General features: G+C 34.2%; 2 protein-coding genes across 2 annotated transcripts in view; one reads left to right on the top strand and one right to left on the bottom strand.

The window, feature by feature from the left end:
* The window catches only part of si:dkey-85k15.4, a 9,071-nt gene extending 4,736 nt beyond the window's left edge, over positions 1 to 4,335 (top strand). The window contains 3 exon segments of the mRNA NM_001386374.1: positions 3,100 to 3,132; positions 3,203 to 3,687; positions 3,769 to 4,335. Of these exon segments, the coding sequence (NP_001373303.1) occupies positions 3,100 to 3,132; positions 3,203 to 3,687; positions 3,769 to 4,280 (1,030 nt within the window). The 3' untranslated portion in view covers positions 4,281 to 4,335.
* Positions 4,336 to 9,387: 5,052 nt separating this feature from the next.
* Positions 9,388 to 11,262, bottom strand: LOC108179520 (uncharacterized; the record flags this gene model as incomplete). Its single annotated transcript, NM_001386439.1, is given in 1 exon segment — positions 9,388 to 11,262. A coding segment is annotated over 1 exon segment (420 nt). The 3' UTR covers positions 9,388 to 10,817.
* Between the last annotated feature and the right edge of the window lie 2,532 nt (positions 11,263 to 13,794).

Genomic DNA, 13,794 nt, shown 5'->3' with positions numbered 1-13,794 from the left:
AACCAGCGTAAATGGTCATGAACAAAACGTGTTACAAGGATGTACACATGTACAAATATGTCATGTCCGAAAAAGCCTTTTTAGAGGTGTTTTGACAGTTTAGAGCCACCGTACAAGCAAATAGCTAAATACAGATAATATGTTTTAGGACGTTTAGAAAATGCGGCACAGATTTATCCTATTTGGCGTTTTGACATGTCACATGTAGGTGCTGCTTGTCAATCAGACAGCGCTTCTGCACTCGTTCTTGCCGTCAATCGCGGGAAAATGATCGATGAAAAGTTTATGATAAACCGCTGAGAGTTTTACTCAACTGTAGAGACAGAGTTGCCATCAGTCAGATTTTGATACAAAACCTGCATTGAGCTGACTGTATGACAAACACAGAGCAGAATATAAAGACAGAATGAGCGGCTAGTTAAGAGCCCCTTTGACTGGATTCACCTCTCCCCCTTGCTACAGTGTGTGTGTGTGTGTGTGTGTGTTTGTTATAGTCAATATGAATAGTCCGATCAAACTGAATACTATCTTACATCAACAACACATGACAAGCAACGCGTTGATAATAACAAATAATAAGATTACAAACAATCGTTATGTTTACACGTGTTGTAAAATGTGCGGGTCCTTCAACGGGACTGGGCTGCAGTTTGGGGTGTAAGTTAAGCGGAGGGAGAGAGAAAATAGGAGCGCTTTTTTCGCAATGAGACCATTTTCTGTGATGTTCCTTTTTGGTGACTTGTTGTACCACACGGAAAGTAATAAATATTTTGGACCAAGTTACATGTGTCCTCTTTCATTCACCAGCTGCAACTAAAAGAGTTCACCCCGAAACTAACATTATTCGGCCTTGCAGTAATAAGTGAATCTCCCCTGCAATCTCTAACACAACAAAGAGACAGAGCAGGAAAGGTTTCCACATGTAATATTTTTCCTGAGGCGATTTAAAGCAAAATACACAATGACACTCAATCAAAAATATCTACAATAACAATGAACGTGGTTACTTACTGAGTTATTAATGCACAGCAAGCCACGTGAAGAAAGGACGGACTTTGAGGGAATAATCAGTGTGAGGAGAGATCCATTATAGTGCACTGGACAAGTCAGGGCAAGGCAGGCAGGTCTGTACAATTAAGTAATTTATCGGCTTAAATATATCAGCCTAATTATGACATCGGATCGATAACGATAATCTTAAAAATAGCATTTATCGGCCGATAACGATATGGACGCCGATATATTGTGCATTCCTAATCCTATGGCAATGGCAGTGTTGGCCTTAAGTGTTCCTCTACTACATCTGTGTCTCGACACAGATACTACTACAGACAGTAAAGTGTCACCCACAGTTGAGGCAACTCTCTCCTCAAAGGGTGTTTGTTTAGCATCCCGTGTTCCCCCGCCTCTTCGTTCCACACTTTGGTGCTCCGCTGTTATCCTCTTAACCTGCATCTTTACATCAGACCTTTTTTTTTTTAATTCACTCACAGTGCGATGTTCAGACCCCACTGTGTTAACCGTGTTAGCTAATCTCTCCCACTCTATTTCTTTTCATTTGTAATTAATTCTGGAGGACAAACTTGCAGTTCATTCATTCATTCACAAGGGCTTAGTCCCTTTATTTATCTGGGGTAACCACAGTGGAACCAACAACTTATCCAGCATATGTTTTACGCAGAGGATGCCATTCCAGCCGCAACCCATCACTGGGAACCCATACACACTTATTCGCACATAACACTATGAACAACTTAGCTTACCCAATTCACCTGTACCACATGTCTCTGGACTGTGGGGGAAACCGGAGCACCCGGAGGAAACTTGCACAAACGCAGGGAGAACATGCAAAACTCCACACAGAAACGCCAACTGACCCAGCCGAGGTTTAAACTACGACCTTCTTGCTGTGAGGCAAGACTACCTACTGCGCCACTGCGTCACCATGTTTTAAAACAAAAACGCATTAGTGTAAACAGGGCCTCAGTCCACTGCTTCTGCAGGTCCCCCAAGGTCTGGAATCGGTCCTTCACCACAATCTTCCTCAGGGTCAGGTCACCTCTTCTCTTTGTGCGGCGTTTTCTGCTACACTTTTTCCTTCCCTCAGACTATCCACTGAGGTGTGTTGATACAGCACTCTGGGAACAGCCTATTCGTTCAGAAATTCCTTTCTGTGTCGTACCCTCTTGCTGGACGGTGTCAATGATGGCCTTCTGGACAGCAGTCATTTCTGCAGTCTTACCCATGATTGCGGTTTTGAGTAATGAACCAGGCTGGAAGTTTTCAAAAGCCTCAGAAATGTTTTACAGGTGTTTAGAGTTAATTAATTGGTTATGATGATTAGGTTAATAGCTCATTTAGAGAATCTTTTCATGACATGCAAATTTTTTGAAATAGGAATTTTGCATTTTAATGAGCTAATGCCAAAATCATGAATATTAAAACAATAAAAAGCTTTGAACAACTTGGGTTGTGTGTAATGAATCTAAAATATATGAAAGTCTAATGTTCTATATATATATAACCAGCTTTATGAGGCCTATGGTTTTGGAATAGAAAAAAACAAGCCTTTATTCGTTTTTGTTTTCTGCAGATATAATTATTATGCTATATTAATTATTTATTAAAAAAATATGAAAATTAAATCGTCTTTCAATTTTCGTTTTTGAATTTTAAAACAAAGATCTAAAAGCGGCTCGTTTGTTAATATCTTTTTCTAAAATGAAATTCCAATCACCAAAACAAAAAACTAAATTTCAGCTGTTGATTTCTGATTCAGAGAGAATGAGAGAATGTGGGACTCAAGTGTCCACTTGCTATGAGCCATCTAAAAGATTCACAGATCCCTAAAAATCTGAGATGCCTGCTTTCATGCTGGCAGCACGATTTGGTTGTCTACAAGTGATCTGTATCTCTGCCTCTTGCATTGCTATTAGTTATGGTTATTATAATTATGTGCTGATTTAAGGTCTTGTTTTTTGTGACTGGTTATTATGAATTGAAATACAATATAAATATGTCTACAACTAAAATGATTATCAATTGCACATTAAATTGTTTATCACAATATCAATAGTTTCCTTTGTTTTTGTCTTCCAGTATGAATGCTCTGAGACTGTTCTGCTCCTCTAGGTAAGTTTCTGTAAATCTAGTCTCTATTCACAAAGTATTGCTGTTATTTATATATTTTTTTTCCTGACAGTGTTGGGGATCTGCAGTCCATAGAGACAGTTGTTGGGCCGCTGAATGATGGAATTAGCTCTATCTGTTATGTCTGCAAGCATCTTTTGGAAGCAGAAGTAAATCAAAACTCTGGCATGTGCTCCAATTATAGACAAATCAGAAGACATATCGAGTATGCTGAGCAGCACATTGCAAGATCAGAGAAAACTATTAAAGTAAAACTGCAAAATCTGGATGAACGTATGCAGCAACTTATTAAAGAACAAGGAAATGCTGAGCAGCAGAGGCAGCAGAAATGCCTGACTAAGGATGATTTGCATATCGAGAAGTATTTTGCTAAGGAATCATTAGAGAACTCTAGAGAAGCTTTGGAGCAGGCCAAAAAAAACGTGGCTTCAGCTAAAAAAGAAATAGAAAGAGAGGAGGACAGGAAGGTTACAGGTGGATGGGTAACAGCTGCAGGAGTTGGTGTTACCTTGATTCCAGTTGCTGGATGGGTTTTAGGTAAGAAACCCTTTTCTTCTGAATACTAGCATCTATCAACTTATCTCCTTTGTGCTGATGTGATTGCTTGCTTCCCTTTAGGTCCAATGATGATATGTGATGGAATAAGTACAATTGAGGATGCTTCAAGGGCTATCAGGGATGCTGAAGATGATCTTGAAGAAAATGAGGCCAGAGTGGGGAAGTACAGGAGAAAAGTGTCTGATTACCAGTCCGAGATCTCTAATATAGAGAGTGAGATTAAAGAAACTGATGAGTTGCTGGATAAAATTCAGAGTGAGATTGAAGAGGTGAAGCAGCATCTGGATTACACCGCTGATATTCAGGAGATGGTGAGAAAAGCTGTGAATCTTCTTAGCATTGTCAGTGGAAGAGTCACTGTTCTGGAGAGGCAAACCCGACGCTTCATTCTCTGGGAGCCTGTGATAAAGGTGATGGAAGAAGTGATGAAGGCGGTCGCAAATGTTGCAGAGAATCGTCTCCTTTATAATCACGGTGTGGCAGGCCTCATGAATACTTTGAGGGCGAATGTTGGAGAACTGCTGGCTTTGTGCTCCTCACCCACACATTCTGAATATGAGGACTATTACTGATCCAACTGAAGAATGCACACAGAAACCAACACATGTTAAAAAATAAATAAAAAAATAAAAATAAGGACAATGAGACATTTTTAAACACTTCAAACACTTGAGATATTTAACAAAAATATGGCATACTATAACAACCAGAGATGGCAAAAGTATACACATCCTTTACTCAGGTAGCAGTACAGATACTGGTGTTTAAAATGAATGGTAAAAGTTGAAGTACTGACTACACTTTTGTACTCAAATAAAAGTAAAGAAGTACAGTCTGAAATAAGTACTAAAGTAAACAGTATTAATTACTACTACCTGTTTTACTTTCACAGGGGTAACTGCACCTCACATCATGTATACATCTTTACAAAATTTCAATTTTTTTACTGTATTTAATTTTTATTTTGTTACCAATTTTTTGCAGCAAAGTAGCCAAGCAACATCACTACAATATTGTACAACTGCACTGCTCAAAAAGTTGTCCTGTCTATCATTACGTGGACACAAAACAAAACTTTACGGCTGTTAACAGCTGCCAAACTCATTCATATATTCTAAAACGTAAATCTTCTGCCTATATACTATATTTATAACTGTCCTAAATTTATCACTTTATTTTGTCTAAAACATATTACTTTTTTATTTTGACAAAATCAAAAACTGAATGTGTTTGACTACAAATAATTATTTGCATTATGCTAAAGCTGCTCATTTTTCACTATTTGCTTTTTCAGAGTTTTGTGTATATGTTATTTAACAGATAAACGTATTAATGCTGTTAATACATGTTTGAATCATTTTTTTTCACATGATAAATTCCTGATCCTTATCATATTTGTATTCCTAAATCACTCAATACAAATACTTTTGATGTTCTAAAATATTTAACTAACAATCTAACACATTTAAATGTGTATATAATGATAGAGTATATTATATACATGTTAAAACTATAAAACAGTATAAAATATGAAATATGAACTAGTTGGAAACTAAACCTTGTTGCATAATATGTTCATAGGTATTTAATTGCTTTAGTACTAACTATACAATCGTTGATAAAAATTACATGATGGATAGTTTCTTCTCCACAGTATTAGATTGAAAGATCAGAGAAGTACAGTACAACATGGTCAGAAGTTGACAAAATACTTTAATCCCATTTAAATGCCAGATTATGCGTCTCTTGTTTTACCTGTGATCCAATCGACCAAAGTGCATCTTATTACCAGGTATAGACATTAAACATTGCGGACTCCCTCCGTTTCATCCATGGTAGTCGTTAAAAATAGTAAGCTTAAAGAGCCCCTATTATGGGTTTTTGAAAAAAAAAAAAAAACCTTCCATGTAGTGTGTAACAGAGCTCTAAGAGAAGTAAAAAAAAAAAGCACTAATAGTGCTTCAATTGAATCATTTTCAAAACGAGTCTTAAGCTGTGCCGGTATGACATCGATATGGAACTTCAGCCCTGCCCATTTCTTGCACACACAAACCAGGGAAAATTGAAACCCCATGGTCTTCCTTGTACAGTATTGGAGATTAGTGCTAATAAAACAACACCTGATACACTGAAGGGTAGGTAACCCAAACTTTACTCTAAGCTGAGTGAATGAAGCAAATATTTTGTCTATATAAAGATCACTTACTGCTATAATTAATTCATCTTTAAATGATTAAAAGGTTCTATCTGACTGTGAGGGAGTGAATTCAAGTAATAGGGGTCAGATTACAGTTCAGAGAGTTTGAAAATTTTTGATACCAAATCTTAAGAGAATTTCTTCTTGAGAGTTCTAATCAATTTGTTTTTTGTTTTTTTTTTGACATATTACTTAGATATTTAAATATTGATTTTGTGCCAGTAAAATCCAATTAAGTTGTAGTTGCCTTCTCTAAAAAAAAAAAAAAATTAACTGAAAGGTTTGTAAATTTTACTATTCTATTTTTATTCAAATCCTTCCCCTTTTTCCTCCCCCGACACTCCCCCCTAAACAGAGCTGGACACACCCACTTTCCTGACTTTTTCCTAACTAGAAGTGTGGAAACACCCTGCTGAAAAAGGGAAGGGGGGGGGGGGGGGTTATGTTATCAAGCAAAAATTTAGATTTTTATAATGCATTAGTAAATATTGAAATTAACATTGATTAATAAACATAATTTGAGAGTGAAGCCCCTTCTCAGTTGGTGGCTTTTTGTTATAATTTTTTTTTACATTCCTTGCAAGAGCTGGGGGTCCACTGGTCAAGAAACTTTTTTGGTGTTGGCGCTGTTGTGCCAGTGTTTACTGTGGGACACTTTATGATGCAAGTGACTTGAGTGTGTTGTGGTCTGAAAGTGTATAGTGAATAACTTTCATGAGTGATCACTCCTGTGAGTAGCCCCAGTCCTCTGAGTTAATGTCACAATTTGGTGGCGTAGTTGGTTGTTTCATCAAACTAAGTAGCTTGGGGGTCATTTCTGGTTGCTCACCCTTCTCCATCTTAGAAAAATGGGTATAACCACTGTAATAAAATTAGACTAGAGTTGATCCCATCACATTCTGTATCAAACAAACGGAAGTGCAGGTTGCCAGATTGAGGACAGGAGTGAATGATTTAAATCGTGTTCTAAATAAAAGCAACGGCACCCAATAGAAGGAATATTTTCCATATTAAATGGAGTTTTTATGTTAAGCAACACCTCGAAGTGATATATTAGAAACGGCTTCTGTTTTTCACAGGTGAACAACAGAAAACTATGACAATAATGACCTCATGTAAAACTCATGTGGCTTATTCGGTGTTAAACGCTAACAATGTGACACGCGGTAACAATGTAATCTGCTCACCTATTGTTTACACTCATAATATTTATATTATTTGCTAATTAATAACCTCATGTGGAACTGAATCTGTCTCATTTTGGAGTCTGCTACTGTCCACCAGGAGTTGCATTTCGGTCACAGATGCATGCTTTCAGATGTTTTCTGAATGAATGAATGAAATACGCAGTTTTCCACTAAGGCAAGCCAGGGTGCTGACATATAATTGGCTAAACTATCAGTGGGCAGGTTAAAAGAACATAAAGACCTTGTTCTGGCACGGAAAACACATTTTCAAAGCAGAATACTAGACTTCAGCATTGTTTTTCAGATAAACAAGTTCACTTGGCGTGTTTCTTAAATATCAGCAAACATATTATGATATTTTATGCTTTAGAAGAGTCAAAAACGTACATACAGCACCTTTAACTTCTCCCCCTCCTCCGCAGTCCGCTCTGCCACACTGTGTATGTATTGGTATTTATATATGCAAAACCTTTTTCCTTTTTTTCCCTTTTTATTTTCTTTTTCTTTCTTTTTGTCATTTTTATTAATGATGTATATATGCATGCATGGATATATGCAGTATATACACTGTAAAAAAAGATTCTGCAAAATTCATGAAAAAATACTGGCAGTTATGGTTGGCACGCAGAACTTTTTTACAAAAAGAATATTCATTAATACAATGTCAATTTACAAACCTTTCAGTTAATTATTTTTAATAATTATTTTCAGTTAATTATTTATTATTAATCTATATATTAATATGTCAAAAAAAACCTCTTCACCTCTGTAACCTAAATTCCCTGAAGGAGGGAATGGAGACATGTGTCTAGAAAGAGACTTTGGGACATCGCCAGATAACCAATCATTGAAAAAAATGTTGGAGGGCTGATGGCTTTGTGCTCCTCACCCACACATTCTGAATATAATAACTATTACTGAATGCAATAACCAAAATACATGGGGGCAATAAACAAACATAAATTTTATATATATGTTTTACAAATGCATGACATAATAACAAACACCCCCAGGATATTGAATATGCGGAATATAAAATATTGAACTGCTGTTTTATGCATTTTATTTAGAAAAAAGCAAGCCATAAAAATGAAATGTTTTATTTTTTTATGAAAAATATGTTGTCTGTAGTATACAGTAATATAAAAGGTGGCTGAAAAATGACTAACATTGCTGTAAATGCTAGCTGAACTATTGTTGCAGCTACATTAAGTTTACCCACTTTTAGATTTTTCATGCTTCTCATTTTTGCCTTTTGCAATAAGTGATAATCAAACATTTCCATCATTATTGAAGATGTAATATTAATTTAAAAAATCATCCTAATAAAAAAAAAAAAACATCTACTCCATCAAATGTTTTCATTTTCTACACATTGTAAGTTAGGTATTCTACTTAAATGTACAAAATAGTTGGTATAATAAAAAATGCATGTGCAGGCCAGTATTGAAGATCAATAATAACTGAATAACCTAAAGTTTTTATTTAAATGTTTATTAGAATAAATTAAAATGTTTGGTGGTAGCAGTATAACGTTCAGTAAAGTAAATTGCTTCCAACAATAACAAAGGTGATCAGCAGGTGGAGACATTACTGTCTTTACAGAGAACAGTTCCTTTTAAAACCAAGATCGAGGGAAAAGCTTAAATGTAATAGCTTACAGGTTTGTCATTGCTGTTTAAAGCATAATAAAACAATAAATACTATTAAAAAAGCTAATTACATAATGTAGTACGTTTATTAACATTATTTCAGCATTCAAGTCTTTCACAAAACCCAGTGCAAGTACTTGACGCATTAAATGCACACATTAAGAATACATGCAGATATTTGTAAATTCATGAGTTTTTATATACCTTTCTTTCATACGTTCTTTTTTTACTCTTTACTAGAATATTTTTATTCTTCTAGATATCTGGCAATTAAGAAAATGTAATGCAAATATTACAGATTTACTTATTTGCTTTGTATGCTTCTGGAATCCTCCTTAACATTGGCAAATAGCAGATTTATATGTATATATATATATATATATATATATATATATATATATATATATATATATATATATATATATATCATTAGACATACTGTAAAAGTTTCCTTGTTAATATATATACAATATATATATATATATATATATATATATATATATATATATATATATATATATATATATATATATATATATATATATATTGTTTAGCAACATACAAACTCAAAATACTAAAAATCAACATACAAACTGACACTTTTCAATGTATGGCATGTGATAATAATAAATTCAAATGTGTAGTAAAAAAGAGAAGAAAAAAAAAACGTAATTGTAAAGCAGAAAAACAGCTGTCTATAATAATTGCATAAAAACTATAATCGATGACAGGAATGTACCAAAGCTTTTTATGTACCAAAGTTTGTTCAAAATAATTTTTTGTTCAAAATTACTTTTATGATGTGCACTATAGACGATGTTTACTTTTGAAACGTTGCTTTTTCATCTGAGATCTTAGAAAATATTATGACTGTCATAACAGAACTACTCCAAAAACATTATTTCTTCATAAAAAACAGTTGAATTTTTTTTCTTCTGATTAGACAAAACTACATAATAGTATAAACATGGATAAATAGGTAAAATTATTCAGACATTACATCATTTTAAAAAATTAAAAGTCATTAAACATTACACTTATACATTACACAATATACATATCAAAATACACTGTTAACGATTTTTGATAAATTTAACTATTTAACTGTAATATGAACTATTTTATTCAGGACAGTTATGCGGTATGTTACTGTATTTTAAAGTTGCATTACTTTATATTTAACAGTGACGCTATACAATACTGAAAATACATATATAGCAAGATAAATGGTGCTGTAGATGTAAATACAGTTTTTTTGCTGTATCTCTTGTTAATCGCGGGTTGCGTAATAGCCCGCAATAGGGGAAATCCACGAAGTTGTCCCCTTTAGTTTTTACAATTATTATAGATGTTTTAATGCTGTAAATCACCTCACTACACTCTTTATACACGTTTCTTAGACAGGCATTTGCATTTACATACTTTTCTCTCTTGTTTAAACACTTGTGTAACTTCTACCTTCCTTTAGCATGTCCAGAAGTCCAACTTTTTGTGCGATGGTTAGCATCTTACTCTGCCTTTTGGGTGGTACTGTGGGTGCCTTTGATGGTGCAGAATGTTTCGTGGACATTATGGGGTTTGTTGGGGAGAAAACTTGCAAACACACAGTACAGCACTTCAGAGTCACACTGCTAGCAATTAAAGATTTACATCAATTTGGCAAGCTGAACACATTCTGCACTATACAGGGGACATGGCAGGGAAGAGATTGATTGACAATGGACTACAGCCAAGCAGGATGCAGAACACAATGCGTGAATCAGGTCACAGAACAATGCACTGTAAAAAAAAAAAAAAACATGTCAAATTGCACTAAAATGTGCGAGACTGCGAAAGGTGAACCGTGTTACGGCGAGGTACCACTGGAATTGATTTACAGTATGTTACTGTAGACTCTACAGGAAAATTTCATAAAACCATTGATTTTAATAAAACACATGGCTGAGGAATCAAATGTGTCCCCTGTGCATTCTGAAAGCACTCAGGATATAGCAAAACGGTTCCTATAGCACAGAGTCTGATTTATTCAACATTTAGAAATATCACAACATAGGTTTTCATTAATCTGCTCCTTCACACAGTGACTCTTTTTAAAATAACTTCTGCATAGTCATTCACCAGCACTAGGTTGGCTTCTGCCCTTTCTCTTCTGGCTGCCATTCTTCTCTGTTTCATTAAGAAACGAAGGAAAAAGATCACAACTACCAGACTGAAGCTGGTGAGAAGCAGCACCAACCCAAGTGCCAGAAGGTGTGACAGACCACTGTTCACGTGTGTTGAATTGTCCCACAAACCCACCGACACAACACTCAGTCCGACCAGAGTTCCCCAAACCCCAAAAGCCAACATACAGGATCCGCAGGACAGCTCTGCTCCCCCTGTCACCACTGTAACACCGGCCACAGACACTAGCCCATTGGGTAAAGTTACAGTTTCTGATTTTGGGTCATATTTTACAGTTTGGGGGGCTCCAGAATCCATGGGTTCCTCCATTGTTGATGGGCTCCACAATTTTTATAAACACTAGACGTTGTGCGGACGTGCAGATCACGTATATTTTGCGTCGGTCCGTCCGAGACCATATCTGCACGTCGGTTCGATGTGCAAATCTGGTCGACTTATTGACGTTGGACTACGACCACTTTTGGACATGAATTTAACGTTCAAATATGACCTGTTTTGGACGTATACGGATGATTTAAAAAAAATTAATTACATGCAGTATTGTATTTGAGTGAAAGTCCAAATCCCTTATTTGTCAGCACAAGGTCTAGTGCAGAATACATTTTGTTGAGGAAAAATTATATATATATATATATATATATATATATATATATATATATATATATATATATATATATATATATATATATACAGTATATATATATATAATACATATATATAAATAATAATGCATATGAAATAATATATAAAACAATGTTTTGTTTTTTGCAAACTATTTATTCAAATGTAAAAGTAAAGACCAAAATAGTGAAAGTATTAAAATGCATACTCAGATCACAGCAGCAGCAAATCAAAAGAATAACTATATAAATATATTGCCAACTCTCAAAAGATTTTGTTTAAATAATAAAGAGACAATGTCACTGGTAATAGGTTTTGCATTAATGATCAAATGCAATTTATGCTGCATGCATTATCTTTTATGACAGATTTAAAAAGCACAATTTAGACAGTTCTTTTTAGATTGTGCATATAGAAAACGTTGAAATAATGCAAGCATAGATCAAAATAAAGCTAGTGAATAAAATATCGAATTAATGAAAAAACAGTAGGCTATAGGGCCTCCACACACAAATATATGCAAAATGCAAAGCAGCATTCTTACCTGCATATTACTGGTTGATGCTTATTGCCTGTTATTTTGGTGAAAGAATAGCTTAACATGTTTACTGCTAAATTTAAGCCATATATACAAGCTTGACAATTTTTAACAATTCCGTTTATAATGAGGGGTGATCCAAGGTTTTGTCATTTAGATCTGACTCCAAGTCACTGATTGAAAAAGTGTACTACACGCGTAACCATTTTTACATTTCAAAACAAATTAAATCTCCAACAAACATGGCGAAAGTGACAATTGCTTAAATTACAAAAAAAAATACAAATAAAAAAATACCTGATAAATGTAATCGAATCGAGTAAAATAAAAACATTACACTATACAAATGGTACAACTTAATGCACTTTATTACTAACTCTACACAACCAACTTTATATGTTGTTGCAAAAGAAAACGATTTACTGAATAAATAATCACATATTTTAAAGCATTATTCACAATATTAGTCTCATTAAAAATAAAGAGTTGTAGCAAAACAATTATTGCAACAAAACATTTAGCAACTTGCCCACAATGCTGTCAATGTATTGGTGTTTGTATTGTACAGATTGCACAGCCAAAGAAATCAGACACATGTACATGACTTATTTTAATAAAGCTTCACGAAAATATAGAGAATAAATTTGTTAGACCACTATTTTAAACAAAACAATTGCACACTGTGAACGTATTGCATTTACTCATTTGAATATAATAATTTGCTATTCAAATAGTTTTAAATGTAACAATTATAGTAATTACATATATACCTTTTACAATATCTGTTCCCATAATTTCAAAATAGAATATTAAAATCTAAAAGATTATAGCAAAATTGTTATTTTAGATAGGATAATGGTGCTCCATTCTCTGATGCTTCTCTCAAAATAAGAGCACACAGTCTCAAGTCCACATATAACTGTTGAAGCATCAGACAGGCAAAACCTCAATTTATATGCTTGGTTATTTGATGGCTTTTCTATGCTCCTTTCAAGTTCAAATTCATATAAAAAACCAAGGTTTAAAGAGATTCAATAAAATAATCCTATTTACTCTAAATGCTGTTGTTGATAGAGTTTTGACATGGTTACACCTCAACTGCACTCATCATCACTTGTTTTAAGACTTTTGTAGTAAGATGTTGCCAGCTTTGATGTTACTTTAGTTGGCATCATAATAGTAAGTCAAATTCTAAAATGACTTCAAATTAAATACTTATTGGAAATGGTGTTGTAAGTTGTAACCTGCCATCATGATACATAAAATAAAGTAAGGCATTTGATCTAATTACATTTTTTAATGTGAAATGACCTGACATGTGGCCAAGTATCGTGAACCATACCAAAACATCATTTGTTCTCTGCATTTAACCCGTCCAAGTGCACACACAGCAGTGAACATACTGACCACACACCCGAAGCAGGTAAAAAAAAGAAGAAGAAAAAAAGAATACATTTAACTGCATTTCCCCAATTTGACACTTACAGTAGTACTAAAATAATACTCTGCAAATTAACTACAAAATCAGTGTGCAAAAATAAAGCACTTCAAGAACATGATGTAAGTGTATTTATATGTGTATTTAATTCACTTTTTGGTTAGTAGTAGTCTAGTGTTGATGTTGTTAATTCTTTTTTGCAAAGTTGGCTATTTATTTTATTTCTTGGATATGATAAAAATGTAATCATTGCCTCATAAACTGGTAAT

Source organism: Danio rerio, chromosome 16 (genome assembly GCF_052040795.2).
Source record: "Danio rerio strain M-AB ecotype USA chromosome 16, GRCz13ab, whole genome shotgun sequence".
Taxonomy (NCBI): Eukaryota; Metazoa; Chordata; class Actinopteri; order Cypriniformes; family Danionidae; genus Danio; species Danio rerio.
The sequence above is the reverse complement of the archived record's forward strand: the minus strand, read 5'-3'. Positions and strand labels throughout refer to the sequence as shown.